The sequence below is a fragment of the Prinia subflava genome, chromosome 1 (genome assembly GCF_021018805.1).
Source record: "Prinia subflava isolate CZ2003 ecotype Zambia chromosome 1, Cam_Psub_1.2, whole genome shotgun sequence".
NCBI classification, from domain to species: domain Eukaryota; kingdom Metazoa; phylum Chordata; class Aves; order Passeriformes; family Cisticolidae; genus Prinia; species Prinia subflava.
Window position 1 is genome coordinate 152860490 of NC_086247.1, and position 18775 is coordinate 152879264.

Genomic DNA, 18775 nt, shown 5'->3' on the forward strand with positions numbered 1-18775 from the left:
CATTTTCCATCTCTTCTCAGCACTTGGGACCGCCTGGGCCAAACTGGGGTATTCCCTTTAGAAGAGCCCAGGGTGGCTTTGCCAAACGTGGGGAATGCAACACCCCTGCCCCTCCCTCCAAAGGATTCCAGTTTGGCCATAAAAACCCAACCACCGGAACCAAGTAGAAGTTAAACCCCAAACTCGCTGCAGGAATCACAGCAAGGATGGAGCAGGGTTACCTCTCTGTCAAGTAGACGTTCTCCTCGATGAGGTCGAAGTAGCAGGGCATCTTCCCCTGCTTGGCAAACTCCTTCCAGCGCTGGGGGTCCCTGAAGTCGTCCATGATGCACAGCCTGCCCACCATGGAGGAGTCCTGCGGCGCCGGCTCCACCTGCTCCCCCTCCAGCTTCCCCTTCCTCTTCTCCCCGGCGTCCCCGTCGCTCTCCGAGTCGCTCTCCAGCTCCGGCCGCCTTTTTTTTGGTGGCCCTCGCTCCTTCACGTCGTTCTTTTCCAAAGCTTTCACCTCCTCCTTCTTCTCCCCACCCGGCACCGGCTCCTTGCTGGAATTGCTGCTGATCTCGTGCGCCTGCACCGAGCCCTGTTCCTTCTGCTCGGGCGTCTGGGCTTTTCCAGAGGGGCTGGGAAAGCGGGGCTTGCAGTCCTCATCCCAACCCTCATCCTCCTCGTACTCCTCGTGGTCTTCCGTGAGGGAATCGGGCACCTGGCCCTGGACGCGCTCGTAGCTCACGGCGGAGGCTCTGCCGGCTGCTCTGGCATCCCAGTACCCGTTGCCCTGCCAGTAGCTCTGGGAGCCGGGATAGGCTCCCACGCCCGGCTGGCAGACGTAGCCCGAGTACATCCCGAAGCTGCTGTCCGGCTGCTGGTAGGTGCTGCTGGGCTTCTCCGGCTGGGAATAGTCCCAGCCCGCCGCGCCCGCCTCCCCCAGGGCACGGAACCCATCCAGCCGGGAGTAGTCTCCGAGGCCGGACTGGTTCAGCCCGCCCTGCCCCTGCCGACTGTCGGGCTTGGAAGAGCCCATCTGGTGTCGGGATGTGTCGGTGCCTTCCAAGCTCTCCGGGACACAGAAGGGCTGCTCCTCTGGCCGGCCCATGGGCCTTCCCATGGCCACCACGTCCGGCAGCAGTGTCCTCTCCTCCGTGCCGGCTTTCCCGTGGGAATCGGCCGACAGGTCCGCCTGGCTCGTGCTGTCCACGCCGTCGCTCTGGGCCTGGCACGGATCTGCCCGCAGCTCCTCCGGCTCCTTCCTGCTCAGCTCCGTGGAGGTTGCCGGGCTCTTCTCCATCCCTCTGGGAGAACACCTGCTCTCCACCTGGGGACCACCTTTACTCCCCATATTTTCTGGCCTCTCCTCATAGTAGGGCCTGCTGGGCTCGGGCCGCTCGTCATCCCAGTGGTCGGAGAAGCGCCGGCTGCTCCGGGAGGAGCCCGGGCTGTTCTCCTCCGTGGCTATGGTGGAGTTCTTGGGAACCACCACAACCGACTGGAGCCTCTTCCGTGGCGTCCCATCATCGGAATCCGAGTCCTCCGTGTCGCTGTCCTCGCTGCCCCCCTCGCTGTCGCTGTCCCCCGTGTCGGAATAATCCTCGTGGCCGGAGGGAAATAATTCCGAGGCGTTGCCACTGCTGTCGCACGTTGGGGCTTGGGTCACCACCTCTGTGTCCTCTGCAGTGACGATGACGTCGGAGCAGGGATACAAAGCGTCTGGGAAAGCCGAGGCCACCAAGGGCTCACTTCCCTCATCGCCCTCGGCCGATACGCCGGGACACGGAACCCTCAGCTCATCCAGCTCGGCTCCCTCGGTGGAAACGGCGCTTTCTTCCACGACCTCTCTGCCGCGGTGCTCCAGCGGCACTGCCGAATAGTAGGAATGTTCATTCTGGAACGACAGCTTGCCTTTTGCTGAGCCAAGATCATCGTGCTGAGCATCCAGCTCCAGCATCTCTTCAGCTTCCGAATGCTGGAGCAGCTCCTGGCACACACCCGGCGGGGGCACGTCCCACTTGGAAGAGACGCTTTCCTCCGGCATGGGATGACTGGACTGGAGCCTCTGGGAACAGCCATCCTGGGAGGAATCCCTGCTCGAGCTTTCCACCGCCAGGCTGGTTTTATGGGAAGGATGGCCGTGCTCCTCCTCCCCGGCAGACTTGGAATGGGAATCCTCCGCGCTCTCGTAATCGCACGTCACCGTCTGCGGCTCCACCTGCACGTCCAGGAAAGTCTCGGAGGTCACTTTCAAATCCGCAGGTTCCGCTTCGATTTCCACTTCCGAGTGGTAAAAACCAGGGGTGGCATCATCGGAAATGTAGCAAAAAACAGGTTCTTTGGTTTTGTCACACAGAGTCACCTCCTCATCCAACTCCTGAAGGACAGTTTTAGTGGGATCTACATTCACAACAGGGAGAGGGGCGGGTTCCTCCGGCTGCCGTGGCTCCGGAGCCTCCGCGTCCTGGAACAGGCTGTTGCACTCGCTGGACTGGACCCGGGAATCATCCAGCTCTTGCTCGTGGGACACATCCGTGCTCTCAAACCCGTTGGATGGCAACGGATGCAACGGGCTCGTCTTGACGGCAGGCGACGCTTCCGACCGACCCGGGCCGTGGTCAGAGGACGCGGCGACATCCTCTGCTTTGGAGGCACTGGAAGCTGCCAGACCCTCACGCTGACCCTCCGGGGAGCCGTTCACACTCGATTCCATGGGGAAACTCGTTCTTAAGGCATCGTGCTTCGCCTTTAAGAACGCTTCTTGCTCCTTAACACTGTCGTGGCCTTCGTTTGCTGCAAGTTCCTCGGATTTCAAGTCCGCCAAACCCGCCTTGGACTCGTCGGCCTTCGGCAAAGCGGGAGAATCGTTGAACTGATTTAACGGAGAAAGCGTCTTTTCCCTTTCCAACTTCTTCACACTGGACACCCTGATCTCATTGTTCTTTACACAAGAGGTCTCTAAATCTAGAGAATTAGACTTGGACTTGATTTCTTCAATCGATTCTGTACAACAGAAAGAACTCTTAAATTTATCAGGCTTTGGTGCGGGGGCCTTGGAAGGGGTGGATTTATAGCGGGAGGAATTCACATTACTGTCGGGCTTGGAATGGGACGTCCCCTTCCGATAGCCCAGTTCATTGAGGGGAGAGCACCTTTTGGATACTTCACTTTCGGAAGTCCTTTTGGAATCTCGATCCGCTTTCGAAGACGACCTCCCTCGCCTGTCCCTGTCGGCGTGAGACGACTCCGCTTTGCTGTCCCTATCCGACTTGGAGTAAGAGGATCGCGAGTCTCTGTAGGAGGAGGAGGAATGGGAGGACGTGCGCCTGGAGTCGCTGGACCTGGAATGTGTCCTCCTGTACTCATCCTCCGAGTCCGAGCTCTCCCGCGCCCGGCTGTCCGCGTACGACCGGGAGTATCGCGACCGCTCCCGGTACGGGGAGCTGCGGTGGTACCGGCGGTCGGAGTCGTAGTAATGCGACCGCTCCGACCTCGAGTAGGAGGAGCTGGTTCGGGAGCTGCGATCGGAGCGGGAGCGGGAATGAGACCGGCTTCGCCTCCTCTCTCTGTCCGAGCGCGAGCGGGAGGACGAGTACCGCGAGTCTCTGTCCGATTTGGAATAGCTCGAGTACTTCTCATCCCTGTCTGACCTGGAGCGCGATGAGGACTTGCCCAGGTCGTCACCCCGGAGGGACGTGGAGCTTCGTCTGGCATCTCTCTCCTTTTCCGTGCTGGAGATCTTCTGCTCGTGCGACCGCTGGCTGGAGGAGGTCCTCACGGAATCCTCGTCGGACTCGGAGCCCTGCGGCGCGCCGTCCGACTGGGAGAATTTCCTCTTGGCCCCCTGCCTCCGGGAGCACACGGGGGCACCCTTGGAGCCATCGGAAACCTCATCCTCCTTCCCAATATGGGAATCTTCCTTGGGCGGGGTTCTCTCCGTCTGTTCGGGCGCGGTTTGAGCCACGCGTTCCTCCGAGCCGCGCAACGCCGGATCCTGCTTGGCGTCCGGCTCCAAGGCCTCCCTGGGCAGCGCGTGGCTCGGCTCCATCGGCACGGGGGCTTCGGCTTCGCCGGGCGGCGACAGCAGCAGCGCCGGCATCGGTGTCACCGGCGGCGGCGGCGGGGCCGCGGCTGCAGGAACCGGCATGGGTGACGCCGGCGGTGGCGGTGGGGGTGGCGGGGGCGGCGGCGTGGGGGGCAAGTCCAAGGCCACCGGTTCCGTTACCGGTGCTGCCGGAGCCGGGGGCGGCTTTGCCGTGACGTTCAGTAAATGTTTTTTAAAATGAATCTTCCCCAGTTCTACCTTCGGTTTTGGAGGTGAAGATTCCTCGGCTGAACCAGCGCAATCCCCCAGGTCCAGTTTATTTTTGGGGTTAAAATCAGTGGGAAGGGGAACCGCTGGAGGGGTGGGAGTTTCATTTTGTTTCTCGTTTCCCAGAGCAGCCAGGAATCGATTGGGTAAAGTTTTCTTGGTTAAACTAAAGCTGAAAGACACTTTTTGTCTTCCCTGCTCCTCAAGGTTAACCTTGGTTTTGGTGCCTTTGGGCAAAAAGCGGCTCGAGGCGACGCCTTTGAACACGGGGCCTTTGATAAAACCGGCTCTCGGCACCGTTTCAGGCTTGCCCTGTAGAAGAGAAAGAAGACGCAGTTGGAGGAATTGGACTTTGGGGGGTTTGAACTCAGCTCTGCAGCATTTTCTTTCACCTGGTGAATTTTTCATGATGATAAAAGAGAAATGCATACCCTGGGTCTGTCTTCACTGCCTGGCTCTGTCCTGAAAAAATCAATTCCTCAGACTTCTCCAGCTTGAAACTGAGCCTCCTCTGAGGTTTCGGCTGAGGTTTTTTATCTGACTTATTAATGACTGAGCTCAAAGTCTTTTTATCATTTAATTCTTATTTTTGAGAGTTCAGCTTATAAAGTTAATTGAGGGCAAAACTCTGCTTTATTATGTTGTTTCTGTGGTCCCAGGCTGCAAAAGATCCTGAGTTTTAAGCTTTAAGCGTGTTTGTTTTCCTGTGAATCCACTTGGATGCAGCCTTCCAGTACTGGAGAAGGCTTCAGGGAGGCCTCAGAGCCCCTGCCAGGGCCTGAAGGGGCTCCAGGAGAGCTGTAGAGGGACTGGGGACAAGGGCTGGAGGGACAGGACACAGGGAATGGCTCCCACTGCCAGAGGGCAGGGCTGGGTGGGAGATTGGGAAGGGATTCCTGGCTGGGAGGGTGGGGAGGGGCTGGGCTGGGATTCCCAGAGCAGCTGTGGCTGTCCCTGGATCCCTGGCAGTGCCCAAGGCCAGGCTGGAGCAGCCTGGGACAGTGGGAGGTGTCCCTGCCATGGCAGGGGTGGCACTGGATGATCCAGAAGGGCCCTTCCCACCTAAACCATTCTGTGATTCTGGAATTTGGTTCCAGAATAAACCAGACCAACAACAATCACAGCAGGAATTTAAACCCCATCCTTTCCAACCTCCCCCCAACAGCTTTCTCCAGGTCTTTACTAATTCCTGCAAGTTCCCAGGCTCAGGCCTAGACCAGCATTAATTAACAACTCCCCAAGAATTCCCATCAGGACTCAATGGTGCGCGATGACTCCGTCACCTCTGGACCAACCGACTGTTCCAAGCTCCACGTCCTTCCCACCAGGAGGTTCTGTCTGCCTCCCACCCAGGAGCTCACTCAGCACCTTCCAAGCCCAAATCCAGGAATTTTCAGAGCACACAGCACCCTGTATTCACCCATTTGGGCACCTCTCCCTCTATTTTAACTCTTAGAGCTCATCTGTGTCCTGGGAATAAAATCCTGGAGAAGATAAAGTGGGAAAAGGGCTTGGTTGTCAACAGTCCCCATCTCCAAAGATCCAAATTGCATCAGAACCATGGAATTCCAGAATGGTTTGGGTTGAAGGGACCCTCAGGATTATCCCATTCCATGGGCAGGGACACCTCCCACTGTCCCAGGGTGCTCCAAGCCCCATCCAACCTGGCCTTGGGCACTTCCAGGGATCCAGGGGCAGCCACAGCTGCTCTGGGAATCACATTTTGTGTGTTAAGCCTAATTCTAATGGAAAGAGTCATATCCAAACTGTCCAGAGCCAGAGTTTGCTGCCATAGCTGTGCCATGAGCACATTTTTGGCAGGAGCAGCAGTTTCCTGCAGCCCCCTGTGAATTATTAAGGATTTTGTTATCCTTTAACCCATGGAAAACAACGTGGAGCTGCCCAGGCTTGAGGCACCGCAGTAAATGATTAAATGAAACACTGGTGAATTGGAAATCCTGGAATTTCGCACCCTGGGACATCACATATCCCAAAAAATCCTCTTTTTGAATGCACTAGGGGTTCAGTTGTGAGCACCTTTTAATGGTCTGTCCATGACTCATCCTGGTGACCCAGCATCACTCTGAATCTGCAGCAGCAAATTCCCTTCACTGTGGGAAAACTGGGAGCAAAACCCAAAGGTATTTCCTTGAAATCCGTGGTTTTTATAAGGGGACATTTCAGGGACAATTTTGAACAAGTTTCATGGCTAAAAGGGCACCCAAAATATTGACTTTGGTAAAAAGGGGCATCTCCAGCTCTGAAATGGGCTCCTCTCACCACAGCTCACAACCATCTCCACAAATTCCTGCTGAAAATGCCACCCCCATTTTTCAGAGAATCCACACACCAAAAGTGGTGCTGGGAATAATCCACAAGTTTATATCAATTAATTAATGGAAGAATGAAGGACTCAGTACTACAGAGACCACCCTCTTGTAGGTGTTCAGTCTCTGAAGAGTGGGGAGGGATTCCTGGATTTTAACACGCATTTTGAGGGATTCCTGGATCAATTTTTATCCTTACAACCAGAAAATCCCACTTTTTTTTATTCCAACCTGGGACAACAGAAGAGAGCAGGTTCCTCTCCAACCACACCCTGAAGGTTCTCCACAGATCTGAACACAAATCAGGGATACGATTCTTTATCCATATCAATTATAAATAATAAAATAATAAATATATAGTTTAAAATCTTGAAAATTCAGGGAATCAGCATTCCAGAGTTTTCCTTCTTACTACAACTTTGGTACCATTATTTCAAGTGTCAATGTTTTGATCAAAACCCTTCTAATTTCAAGCACAACAGCTTTGAAATAAAGGGAATAAGGGGGTTTGGATGAATCCTTTTCCCAAATATGGGATCTGCTGGCAGAAAAGAGCTGCTGCATTTCCATTCCTCCCCTTCCCAAGCCAATCCAGCAAAGCTGACACATTTTGGGATATTTCCCCTCGTGTGCTCACCCCTCCAGGGATTTTTTTCCTTAAATAACAGCAGCTTGAACAAAATACCATTTCCAAAATTTGGAACACACTCCACAGGTAACTCGGTAAATGTAATAGGTGGGAATTATTGGAAAAGCTCTCCAGGAGAAGAGGAATTCTTCTTCCTCTCACGTTTTACTGACAGTGAACATTACCCAAAATGGGGAAAAAAGCACATCCAAAATAATTAACAGCCCTCGCTCCAAAAACAGATTAAAATCTATCCCAGGCCTCCAAGTTTTCTCTTTTCCCAATAAGTTCATTGAGTCACACACAGCAAAACTCATTATTTTTACAAATTAAGTCTTTAAATAATCAGAATCAACCCACACCGAGCTGTGCCATCACCTCCTGTGTGCTTGTGGCACAAGTGGTACTGGAATTACTGCCCTTCCTTCTCTAATTTAATGGGAATTTCTGCCCCTATTTCCCAAATTTAGTGGGAATTATCACCCTTCCTTCCCAAATTTAGAAAGAACTATTGCCCCTCCTTCCTAAATTTAATGAGAATTATTGCCCTTTTTTCTCAAATTTAATGAGAATTATTGCCCTTCCTTCCCCAATTTAATAAGATTTACTGGCAAATAAATTCTTCTTCCCAAATTTAACCAGAAGAATCCCAGAAAAGCATCCATTTGCTTTATCCAGCCCCTCAGTGGCTCTGGATTCATGGAATGTCTCAGTCAGACCAACCCAGCTGGGCTCACAGGAGATCCAGGAATGCTGGAATTGCTTTTACTCACCTCATTTTCTTCTTCTCTATTGCAATCCAGCCGGGGAAACATGGAAAAAAAAAAAAAAAAGGAAAAGAAGGTGTGAACACCAGGTAGGAACAAGAAATGTAACAGTGGAGATCTGGATATGGAATGGGATGGAGGTGAGGGGAATCCCGACGGTGCTCGGACACAAACTCGGCTCTGAGGGGAGCACAGCACAAATGGGAGGCTCCGAAATTCCCTGGAAAATCCCACATGGATTAGGACAGAGCAAACCTTTTTAGAGAGAACTGCTGGCTTGGTGTTGTCTCCAGTTATTCCAACACGCCACAGGAATAAAACCCTCAAAAATGTGATTGGAAAAGGTGGATTTGGGATTGTTTCCATTTGGATACTTTCCTGAATAACTAAAAATTTCTGCCTCTCACTGACGGAAATTAAAGATATTACTGAAGGTCTGACTGCTGTGCATCTGCCCTGGCTATTTGCATAATTAATCCCTACTTTGGCAGCTTGAAAATGAATTAATTAGCATCATTCTCCATGCTGAGCCAACAGGAAAGTTGGGTTTTCCCAACTTTCCACTCTTCTCAAGTTCTCTGCTCCGACTCCACAGCGAAGTCGTTTCTCCTCAGGGAAGGAGAAGGAACAGGAACACAACTCCCACTCCTCCCTTTGCTCAAATCCTTGGAGAGCATCAGGGAATTTCTTGGCCCTACCAACACACCTCAGCCACCCATCCCTGCGTCATGGATCTACCAGAGATCCCCAAATCCCTCTCCAACGCTCCAACACAGCTCAGAGCTGGAATCTTCCCACATTTTATCAGCTTTTCCTCAGCACCCTTGTGGTGACAAAGCCGAAAATTTCCCACAGAAAAGTTCACAGATTCCACCTCAAGCTCAATGAGGAACACCCAATTCTGGAAGAAAAAGTCAAAATTTTCATTTCGGAGCAACCCGGACGCGGTGACGGCACAAGAACCACCCAGTGAAACCATCACCAACGGGGAACTGGGAGCAAAGGGAAGAACCCTCCCCACAGGAACAATCTCCTGCCTCTCCAAAGGCGCCCATCCCAGCGATCCAGCTTATTAAAACACTATAAATTATCCCCAGAGCAGCACCAGCGGGGTTTGATTCCATCAAGGAAACCCGAGCCGGGAGCTCCGGCCTGCGGAGCGCGCGAGGGCACGGATGGGATTTAATGGGGCCAGGCAAGCCAGGAATTCCAAATCCCGCAGATTCAGGAGCTCTCCCAGAGCAGCATTTTGATGGAATTAAGGCCTGAAAGGAGCTTTGAGTTTCAGGATCACCAGAAGAGGAGTTTGGGACTCTCAGGAAGCGTCACGTGGTTTGGGTTTGAGGTTTTGTGGGGTCAGCACTCCATGAAATCCTTGCATTTGATGATTCAATGGTCTTTCCCAACCTCAGGGATTCCAGGAAGATTTTCCAGACTTCCTAAGCAGATGCAGAAGAGAATTATGACCACCAAGTGGAAGCTGAGGGTCCTAAAGCAAAAATAACTCTCTTTATACACAAAAACCCATCTTTAATCAGCTGTATATTGAGAGAGAGGTAATTAAAGTTCATATTTATAATTAATAACACAGATAATTAATGACAAGGAGAAAGGAGAGTCGGGATCTTCAAACCCCAGAAAAATCCCACACGAAAAAGAGTCCAAGGCCAGGCTGGATGGGAATTGGAACAACCCAGGACAGTGGAAGGTGTCCCTGGGTGGGACAGGATGATCCCATTCCAACCCGAACCATTTGGAATTCTGGGATTCTATCCATTAAAATAAAAGCTGTTGACCTTCCTAAAAGTAAGGTTATGGATCCCATTTCCTTCCCAGCCTCTTCCCTCTCCCCAAATCAAAAAAAAAAAACCCATTAAAATAGAATTCCAGGATCAGGGAAGGTGCTGCCGTTCCCTCAGGGACCACGTGCCGAATTCCTCCCACGCTGAGGCGAAGTTACATAAAATCCCCCTGCTCCCAGCTCGGGATCCATCCCAACACGGAACCCAGGGCTTTTCCAGCCCTTTTCCACCTCCACACGTGTGGAGCAATTCCCTCAGCTGCACCTTGCTCCCTGCAGGCACCAAAAGCAAAACTGGGACGAAAACGCACACGGAATTCCTGAGCTTTTGTGGCTCCCTCCCGGGAAAGTCAGGGGAAAAGAGTTGGTAAAACCCAAAACAACACTGAACACCCTGAGAATTGCTGAATAAATTTTAAAAAGTAACTAAAAAAACCACAAAATCAACCAAAGAACAAAAAAATAACCCCACCACCAGGAAGCTTCACCACCTTTGATCTGTTTCCAGCAGCTTGATAGGTTAACTTCGTTAAAAAACAAAAATTAAACACCAATTAATTGCCAGGAAAAGTTTTTTTAAGGCTACAGAAGCACATTTATATCAAAATTCTTTACATGGGTCACATTTCTATCAATTTTTTTTATATGGACCCACATTTTAACCGAAATTATTTATTTGAGGCCACATTTCAACCAAAATTCCTTACATGGAGCTGTATTTTGACCATAATTTTTTATATTTAAACTTTATCAGCTTCTCTACTGATGGAAACATCCCAATTTTGTCATGGGAACGGTGATAAAAAGTAAAATTTTATTTCAATTCCAGGGTTCAGCAGCTCCAGCATTTCTTGCTGCTTCAACGGGTTGAGCTGAGGGAGATTTTTCCCTTTTTCAAGTGCAACCCACACAATAATTGGAATTTTATCCCGGTTTTCCTTATGCAAAAGGAGCCCAAAAAACGCCCTCAGGCTTCTAAAGTTTAAAAGACAAAACTTTAGGAGCTTTATCTCCCCTAAATCCTGAGGTTTTTTTATTTTATTCTCTTTAAAAGAGGAAAATCTGGAAGCCTGGAGCTTTTCTTATCTCCGTGTCAGCAGCCAAACAGCCCTGGGAGCTGAAAAGGGCCATTCCCAGCAGGAATTCAGCTCAGGAATTCACAGGGATCCATCTGAAAGCCACCTCAATGTCCAAAGAAAGAGAACCGAATGCAAAAGCTCAGCTCAGGAAATTGGGATTTAACCTGTTTTGTTTAGGCTGGGTTAGTCAAAAATATCCTGGATGCAGCTGGAATTCCATGGATCATCGCCCTCATCCACAGGAAACGGAAAGGCAACAAACCAAAGCAACAACTCAGGTGGGAATTTGGAATTCCAACAGGATCCTGAACCCCACAGGAATTACCCAAGTGGGTTTTACCCTTTTTCCTGGATGCTGATGCAGGGCTGCATCCATGGGTTTCTGCTGGGAATGCAATTCCCTGGAAGCTGGGGAGGAAATTCCCTCTCTGCTGCTCTCCTTAACAGAATCCCAGAATTCCAGAATGGAAGGGACCTTAAAGCTCATCCCATTCCCAGCCCTGCCAGGAGCACCTTCCACCACCCAGGTTGTTCCCAGCCCTTGGGACACTTCCAGGGATGGAACATCCACAGTTTCTCTGGAAAACTGCGCCAGTGCCTCCCTGCCAGGAATTCCTTCCACAGACCTATCCCGAATTTCCCCTCCATTTCCACCCTCCAGACTGAGGGATTTGCTGGAACACTCCCAGGCCTGAAGTGCCTTTGCTCCTCTGTTTATGAATCCCTGAGGTGGGATAAAAAACAAGGACAAAAGCGCAGCTGTGCCTGTGTTTCATGGAATATTAATGGAATATCGGGAGGAATTCCTGGAATTCTGTGCAGAGCACTGGGCTTTTATTATCCCAATACATCCTTGCTCCCAAAAACACCACACTGCACATGGAGAACGAACAAGGAAAAGAGCTGGGAAGGAACAGACAATCCTGCTCCTTCCCAAAAAAACACGGAGAGTGGGAAGGCAAAAGCACTCAGGTGAGCAGGGAAAATCCCTGGAAAAATCTTATTTAAGCAGGAGGCGGGATCCAAGCTGAGTTCCCCAAACCCAGCTCTCCTGCTTCCCAAAATCCCCATTTCCTGGTTCACACAACATTCCCACGGCGGGTTTGGAGCTGGGAGTTTGGAGCAAGGGAAGTGACACCGTTTCTCCTGGGCTGGAATGGGAAAGGACAGGGAGGAATGGATATTCCAGGGAAAAAAGGAGACAAAGACACTGAAAATAGGGATTTATCCCTTCATTTATAAAAATGAGGAGGGGCTGAGTTCATTTATTAATTACTCCATCATTTATCTGTTGTAATTCTGGGATTTTAGAGAAGTCAAGATGTGCTCCAAGAAAAAGACCCAGTAAAGAAATAAATATCCAGTTTCTCTGCTCCTTCCCTCAAGTGCCTGAGAATTCCCAAACTCCCCCCAAATCCTGCTTTTCCCCTTCTGCTAAGGAAGAAATTCCACAGGAAATCCTGACAGGAATCAGGAGAAGCAAAGCTGCTCCCATGGAAGATGGGACAGGGATTCACCTGGCACAGGAGGGAGAGGAGGAGGGTGGAAGGGTGAGGATGAGGAAGGGGGTGGGAGTGTGATGGGACCCAAAATAGAGGCACAAATCCCCACTGGAATTCAAAGCAGGGCTCCTGGAAAACTTTCCCCTCCTCCTCCACCTCCTCTGGGAGCAGGGAAGGAGATTCCAGAGGCAGCACCTTCCCATAAATCACACGGCCATGGGATCCTTTCCCAGGTAATCCCTGCCTCAGTTCCCCCCTGGGCCACAAAGGGAATCCAAGGGAAAATCTCACCAGGAAAAGGGAATTGGAGCTGCGTTATCCCAACCTCAATCCCGAAATCCGAGCACATCCCTGAGTCCCTCCAGGACACAGAGGGAGGGATGAGCCTGGATCCACACACAAACACAGCTCAGCACCCCCAGGGTGGCTTCCATGGATCCCTCCCTGTGGAATACCACGGGAGGGATGGACGGGTGGGAACTGCACCAAGAACCCCAAAATCCACATTAAAACCCAGCTGTGTGAGAAAACCCCAAATCCACATTAAATCTAAAATTCCATGGAAACTTTGGACACGGGTGTGGGGCATTCCTGGGATCAGAGCAGCCACGGGCATCGTTTCACTCTTGACCCTCCCCCCTTATTAACAATTCCTGATTCAAATTAAAACTGTCCTAAAGCCAAAGTTAGGCCAGACTTGAAGCTCAGGCTCAGTTCCACCACCAAAACATTTCCCCTACCAGCACAAAGCCACTTCCAGGACTGAAAATGCAGAAATTAGTGGGAATAGTGGGGAAAAAAATCTCAATTTTTATCATTTTTGCTCAAATCCCAAAATTGTCTGTGCCCAGAGAAAGTTCCTCTGATTAAGCTGCTTTTTTAAAGCTGCTCTTTGTAAATTCCTCAATTTCAGTTAAAACAGGTTTGAGCAGGAAAAGGATTTTGGGAGGAAGTCCTGGAACCTGCAAACTTGAGGAATTTTAAAATAATAAAAATAAGAATCAGAAAAAAAATCCCAGTTTACTTACAATTAGCAGGGCTGGAGACAGGGATTCATTCCCAAGGATGAGGATTCATTCCCAGGGATTGGGATCCATTCCCAGGGATTGGGATCCATTCCCAGGGATTGGGATCCACTCCCAGCACCTGCAGAGGTGCTGAGGCTCCACCCGAGCCGAGCGAAGAATTTGGGATTTGTGCTAAAAATCAGGGAATAAACTCAAGAGCAGCAAAGCAACGCCCCTCCCTCAGAGGGGGAGGATTTGGGAATGGCCCAGGATGCAGCAGTTTCCCAGGAAAAGCAGGGATTTGCAGCCCTCCATCACCTCCCTGACCTATCAGGTGTCCCCAGCCCGAGGGATTTTCCCTGAATGGGGCAGCAAATTCCAGCCGGGATCTTCTGGAGCCTGAATGACATCACCCCCCCAGGCACTGCACGGCACCTTTGTCTCCCAAAATGCCTGGAAAACAAGGAATTCTCTCTTTGGGGCACCCATTCCCAACATCCCCACAAAAAGAAGCCATCCCAAAATTCACACTGAGGCAAAGCCAGGAAATTCTGGTGTCACCAGCTCCTAATTCACACACCTGCAACACCAAATATTCCCAAAATTCACCCGATCAAAGCCCCAAATATCCCGTTCTGAGTCCAAACTCATCCCAAATTTACCAAGAAGCCAATTCCCAATCATGAGGCGACCCTAAAATCTCATTCCAAAGGGGAGCAGCTGCAACCTGCAACCCAAAAAATATAAACCAGAACGTTGTGAGGCCCTAGCTGAGCTCAGAGTCACTCCTTTGATGGAAATAAACAGCAATAAATAGAAATAAACAGAAATAAATAAATAGAAATTCTCCACGGATTTATTTCCTACCTAATTATAGCTGAAGTTTAATGTCCTGGGATTTTGCCCAGCAGGAGCAGGGACACCTTGGGAATTGCTCTCAATTCCACAGGAGAAAAGAAATCCCTTTCATGCTCCTTTACACCAGAAATTTGCCATCAAATTCCAAACTGGGAATAGGTTGTGCAGGCGAACACCAAGCACCAGGCTCTGGAGTTCTTTCCTGTCGGATTTCCACGCTGCAAAAAGCTGGAATTGTAATTATTTCCTGCCAACTGGGAATGACACACCGTGGATTTCCAGCTGGTGCATTTCAAACAGGAAGGGAATAATGGGATTACGAAGATGCTGGGGAAGCTGTGAAATCTTGGAGCAATCCAGAGGGAATCCACTGGAAATGGGGCTCCACAAGGAGTTCCAGCTCCTGAGCCAGTCTGATGCCTCTGCCTCACACCAATATTTTGGGATCAAATGTTGACTCCTGGCTCGTTTTCTCCTGAGTTTTAGGTGCAGCTCCACATCATTCCCGGGGATTGTGGCCTCTGGGGTGGATTTAAGAAGCTAAAGCTGACAGGAGAGGTACAGCTGCAGGGATGGAGCATTTTTTGGGGAAGCTTACCTCCAAAAAAATGGGAGAAGTCAGGAAAAAAAATCAAGGAAAACAAAAATAACCTGTTCCACCAACACTCCATCAACCACAGCCACACTTGGATGTCTCCAAGACTTTTGCTCAAGGAATTCTAAATTTCTGGAAGGAAAAATGCCCATTAAAAATGGGTGTTTATAAATCCTCTCTTCCCTTCTAAAAATCCAGACAAACCATATTTAAAATCCCATCAGCAGATCTGGGAATAGGCTGCCCCGAGAAGCTCCAGCTGCCCCATTCCTGGAAATGCCCCAGGTCAGGATCCCAAATTCCCCATTCAGGCTCCCAAAGCCAAACACATCAAGTGAGTTTTCCTTAAATAATCCAACTTTAAAGCTGGAAAAGCCAAGGACACGCTCAGGCAGAGAGAGTCAAGCTTCTCCCTCTCCTCTCTCCATCCCACAGCCCGTGGGACCATCATTAACCTCCTTAATAAAGGGGAGCAGCATTCCAAGGGAAATGCAGGTGGAAAACCCAGCACTTCCCTGCCCTCAGCATCTCCCAGGTGGACTGGAACGTGCTCCAGGATCTGAATGTGGGTGTTAAACCACAGCCAGGAGCTTGTGCCAAGGGAACCAACCTGATGGATGGTTTTCCTTAGGGAAAGGCAGAAAATAGAACCCGGATTCCCAGAAAAAACCATCCAGTCCCAAAGTGACACCAACAGGGAACAGCACAGCTCCACTGAACATCCAAAACATCCCTGGGAGCAGCCCCAGCCACAGACCTGGGGTTCCAGACTGCCTAATCTGCATCGGGTCAAGGAACAAAACCAACGCAACGTTCCATACCCTGATCCTAAATCCCAGCCCTCCAAACCTCCAGCCAGCCCCAGAGCATCACCAGGACAGCTGGAGAAGCATCTTCCCCCAAAGGGAGCTGAATTCCCCCTGGGGAGGCTCCAGAAACAGGTGGATCAGTGTAGTTTCCATTATGACAGAAGGGCATGAGGAAAAGAAATCCTTAGGAGTCTCCACTGCGTCCTGTCACGGAGATGTCACCGGTCCAAGGGGCTCCTGCACCCTCAGGATGGGGATGACCTTGGAATCTTCTTCCAGGAAACAACAGCACCAAGAGGTGAAGCGGCTGCTGCTCACAGCAGGATGCAAACATCCATCAGTGTCCATCAGGAGCAGCTCATCCAGAGAAGCCGTGGCTGCCCCACTGTGTCCAAGTCCACTGTCCCTGGAAGTGTCCCAGGCCAGGCTGGACAGGGCTTGGAGCACCCTGGGACCGTGGGAGGTTTCCCTGCCCACAGCACTGGATGAGCTTTGAGGTCCCTTCAAACCCAGACCAGTCTGGGATTCCAAGCAGGTCCAGGCCGGTGTGGGCAGCTCCATGGAGAAGCTCCACGTGGAATGCGGTGGCAGCTCCATGGAGAAGCCCCACGTGGAATGCAGTGGCAGCTCCATGGAGAAGCTCCACGTGGAATGCGGTGGCAGCTCCATGGAGAAGCTCCACGTGGAATGCAGTGGCAGCTCCGAGCTCTGGGAATTGGGCTGGACCAAGTTTAAGCATCCAAAGAGTCAGGGAGATTTGGTTCTGCTGGATACTGAAGTTCCCAGGAATCCAAGCTCTGGTTGACAAATGGACACGTTGACCAAGAGGTAAAAGTGAGGCAGAGTTCCTTTCCTACAGGAAAATTCCAGCCAAGGCCATCGGCAGGGATGTGTCATCAATCAGCTCCCAGCTCAGCATCCACCTTCTCGGGCAGCCTGGAGCTCCAGCTCAGCAGAATCCCTGGAAGTGTCCCAGGCCAGGATGGAGAGGGCTTGGAGCAGCCTGGGACAGTGGGAGATGTCCCTGCCACGGCAGGGGTGGCACTGGGTGATCCTGAGGGCCCTTCCCACCCAAATAATCCCGTGAATAATCCCCAGAAAAAGCCCGAGCCTGAGGATTCACCGGGCTCTGACCAATGCTCTCCAAGCAGCACAATCCAAATGTTCTGAGCTACAAAAGAAAACTCATCCCAAAATCCCGACCCTGCACATCCCTCCTGATCCCACCCCACGGCGGGTACGGAACAGGGGAGGCACAGACGCCCCACAGCCAGCACGGTCCCCTGGAATTCCACCCTTCCCAAAAGCCAGCAGATCCTCAGGCATCCCTCACAACCTCCAGCCAATATCCCAAACAGGGATAAACTTCTCCAGGTACAAGCTCTGTGCTGGGAAAAGCACATCCCAATTAAGGCACGGCACCAATGAACACGACTGGGACAGAACGCCGGGATTCCGGGTGGGGATGGGGAAACAACATCCCTAAAAACACCAGGACACCTCCTGAAAACTTTCTGAGTCCCAACATAGAACACCCACCCCAAGGAAACCCCCAAACCAGGCCAATTAATCCATAATTCCATTAAAAAGTCGTTAGAGGAGCCGCTCCAGCTCCTTTCAACAGCTCAGGTTGGCGCCACTGGACATTTTTAGACAACAAACAGCGACATGAGACACTCCTGGACACCAAATTCCAAGTGCCAGAGCAATCCCGGGCACGAGGGTCCCTCCACGCGCTACAAGCAACAAAAGCAAAATATCTGAATTAGCCTCAAAGTTTTGGGATGAACAAGAGAGTCCTTTGGACCCAGAGGGTCTCCCAGGAAGGGATCATCCCACCAGGGTTAGGCTGAACTAAACCGGGATTTACTGCCATCCCGGAGCCACGTCTGCCCAAACACAACCTGGATTCCAAATGAAATCCTCCATTCCTCACTAATTTTAGAAGGCTCAGCCACCGGCACCGTTTCAGCTGCAACAAGGGGAAGCTTTTCCTCCGCTGCTCCAGGTGGGCACGGGCAGAACTCGCTCAAAAAAGGTTTGCTCTGCTGTCCCTGCTCAAAGAAAACACCACTTTTAGCTCTGCCTCCAATCCGGCCATCGCTCGGGGGGGTGCTCCATGCCAGATGTCTGCTCTTCCACCCCAGAGCTGGCAAAGTTTACGGAGCCCCTGAATCCTTGGCCACGGAAGTCTAAAAATGTAAAAATAGCGTTGAGAACCAGCGGGAAACGGGTGTGGGGGAGAAACCCGGCAGGGACGGAGTGACTTCCCAGGAGAGGCGATAAAGCCGGAGGCCCGGCGGGATCAAGGGTGGGTTGGTGAAATTCCCCATCCAGAGGAGAAGCAGAGTTCCCGGCCATTAGGCTGCTCCCCCTTCCCTGGCTCCTTCCTCCTGGCAGAAAATGGGGTCAGGGCAGGGGCCGCCCGGGGGGAGAGAATTCCGGGGGTAAAAGCAAGACGAGGCTCGGTAACTAGGAAAAACAGCGTTAATAATAATAATAATCGAGAAGGTACTGAAAAATGGCCCCGCGGGGAGGCCGGGACACGTCCGCACGCTCCGCCCGGCTCCCCCCGCGCACCCCCGGGCAGGGACGGGACAGGGACAGGGACACGGGCAGGGCAGGGGGCACAGGGCCCCCGAGCCGAGCCGCCAGCCCCGGCGCGGCCGCCGCTCCCGCCGCCCGCTCTCCGCCCTGCCCGCGCTCCCTGCCCGCCCTCCCCGCGCCCGCCCCGGCCGCGGCCATCACGCGAGGCCGGGGATGCGCGGCCTACCCCGGACCGGCGGGAGGACGGAGGGAAGGGGAAGGGCGGCGGGACGGGGAAAGGGAAGGGGCAAAGGAACGCGAAGGGGAAGGCGAAAGGGAGGGGGAAGGGGCAGCGGCCCGGCTGCCGGCGGCCGCGCGGTGCCGGCGGGCCCGAGGCCGCGCAGGGCCCGCGCTTACTCCGGCGTGGGGTGCTCCGGGTCGTAGAAATCCCCCATGGTGGGTGGGCGGGCGCGGGGCTCCGCAAGTGCCCCCTGGCCGGGGAGGCCCCGCTCGCCCCGTCGGGGCTCCTCACATGGTCCGGCGGGGCCCCCCCGCCACCCGCGCCCAGCCCGGCCCGGC

General features: G+C 52.2%; 1 protein-coding gene across 2 annotated transcripts in view; it reads right to left on the reverse strand.

The window, feature by feature from the left end:
• SETD2 (SET domain containing 2, histone lysine methyltransferase) overlaps positions 1–18775 on the reverse strand; it is a 52480-nt gene extending 33705 nt beyond the window's left edge. Inside the window, exons 1-3 of one of the 2 annotated variants that reach the window (XM_063417597.1) lie at positions 18614–18775; positions 8026–8041; positions 222–4609 (exon numbers count right to left, since the gene is read on the reverse strand). In XM_063417597.1, coding sequence (XP_063273667.1) covers positions 222–4609; positions 8026–8041; positions 18614–18651 — 4442 coding nt within the window. In that variant the 5' untranslated portion in view covers positions 18652–18775. Of the gene's footprint in view, positions 1–221; positions 4610–8025; positions 8433–18613 lie in introns of those variants that run through there. The other variant, XM_063417605.1, reaches the window with a different exon arrangement.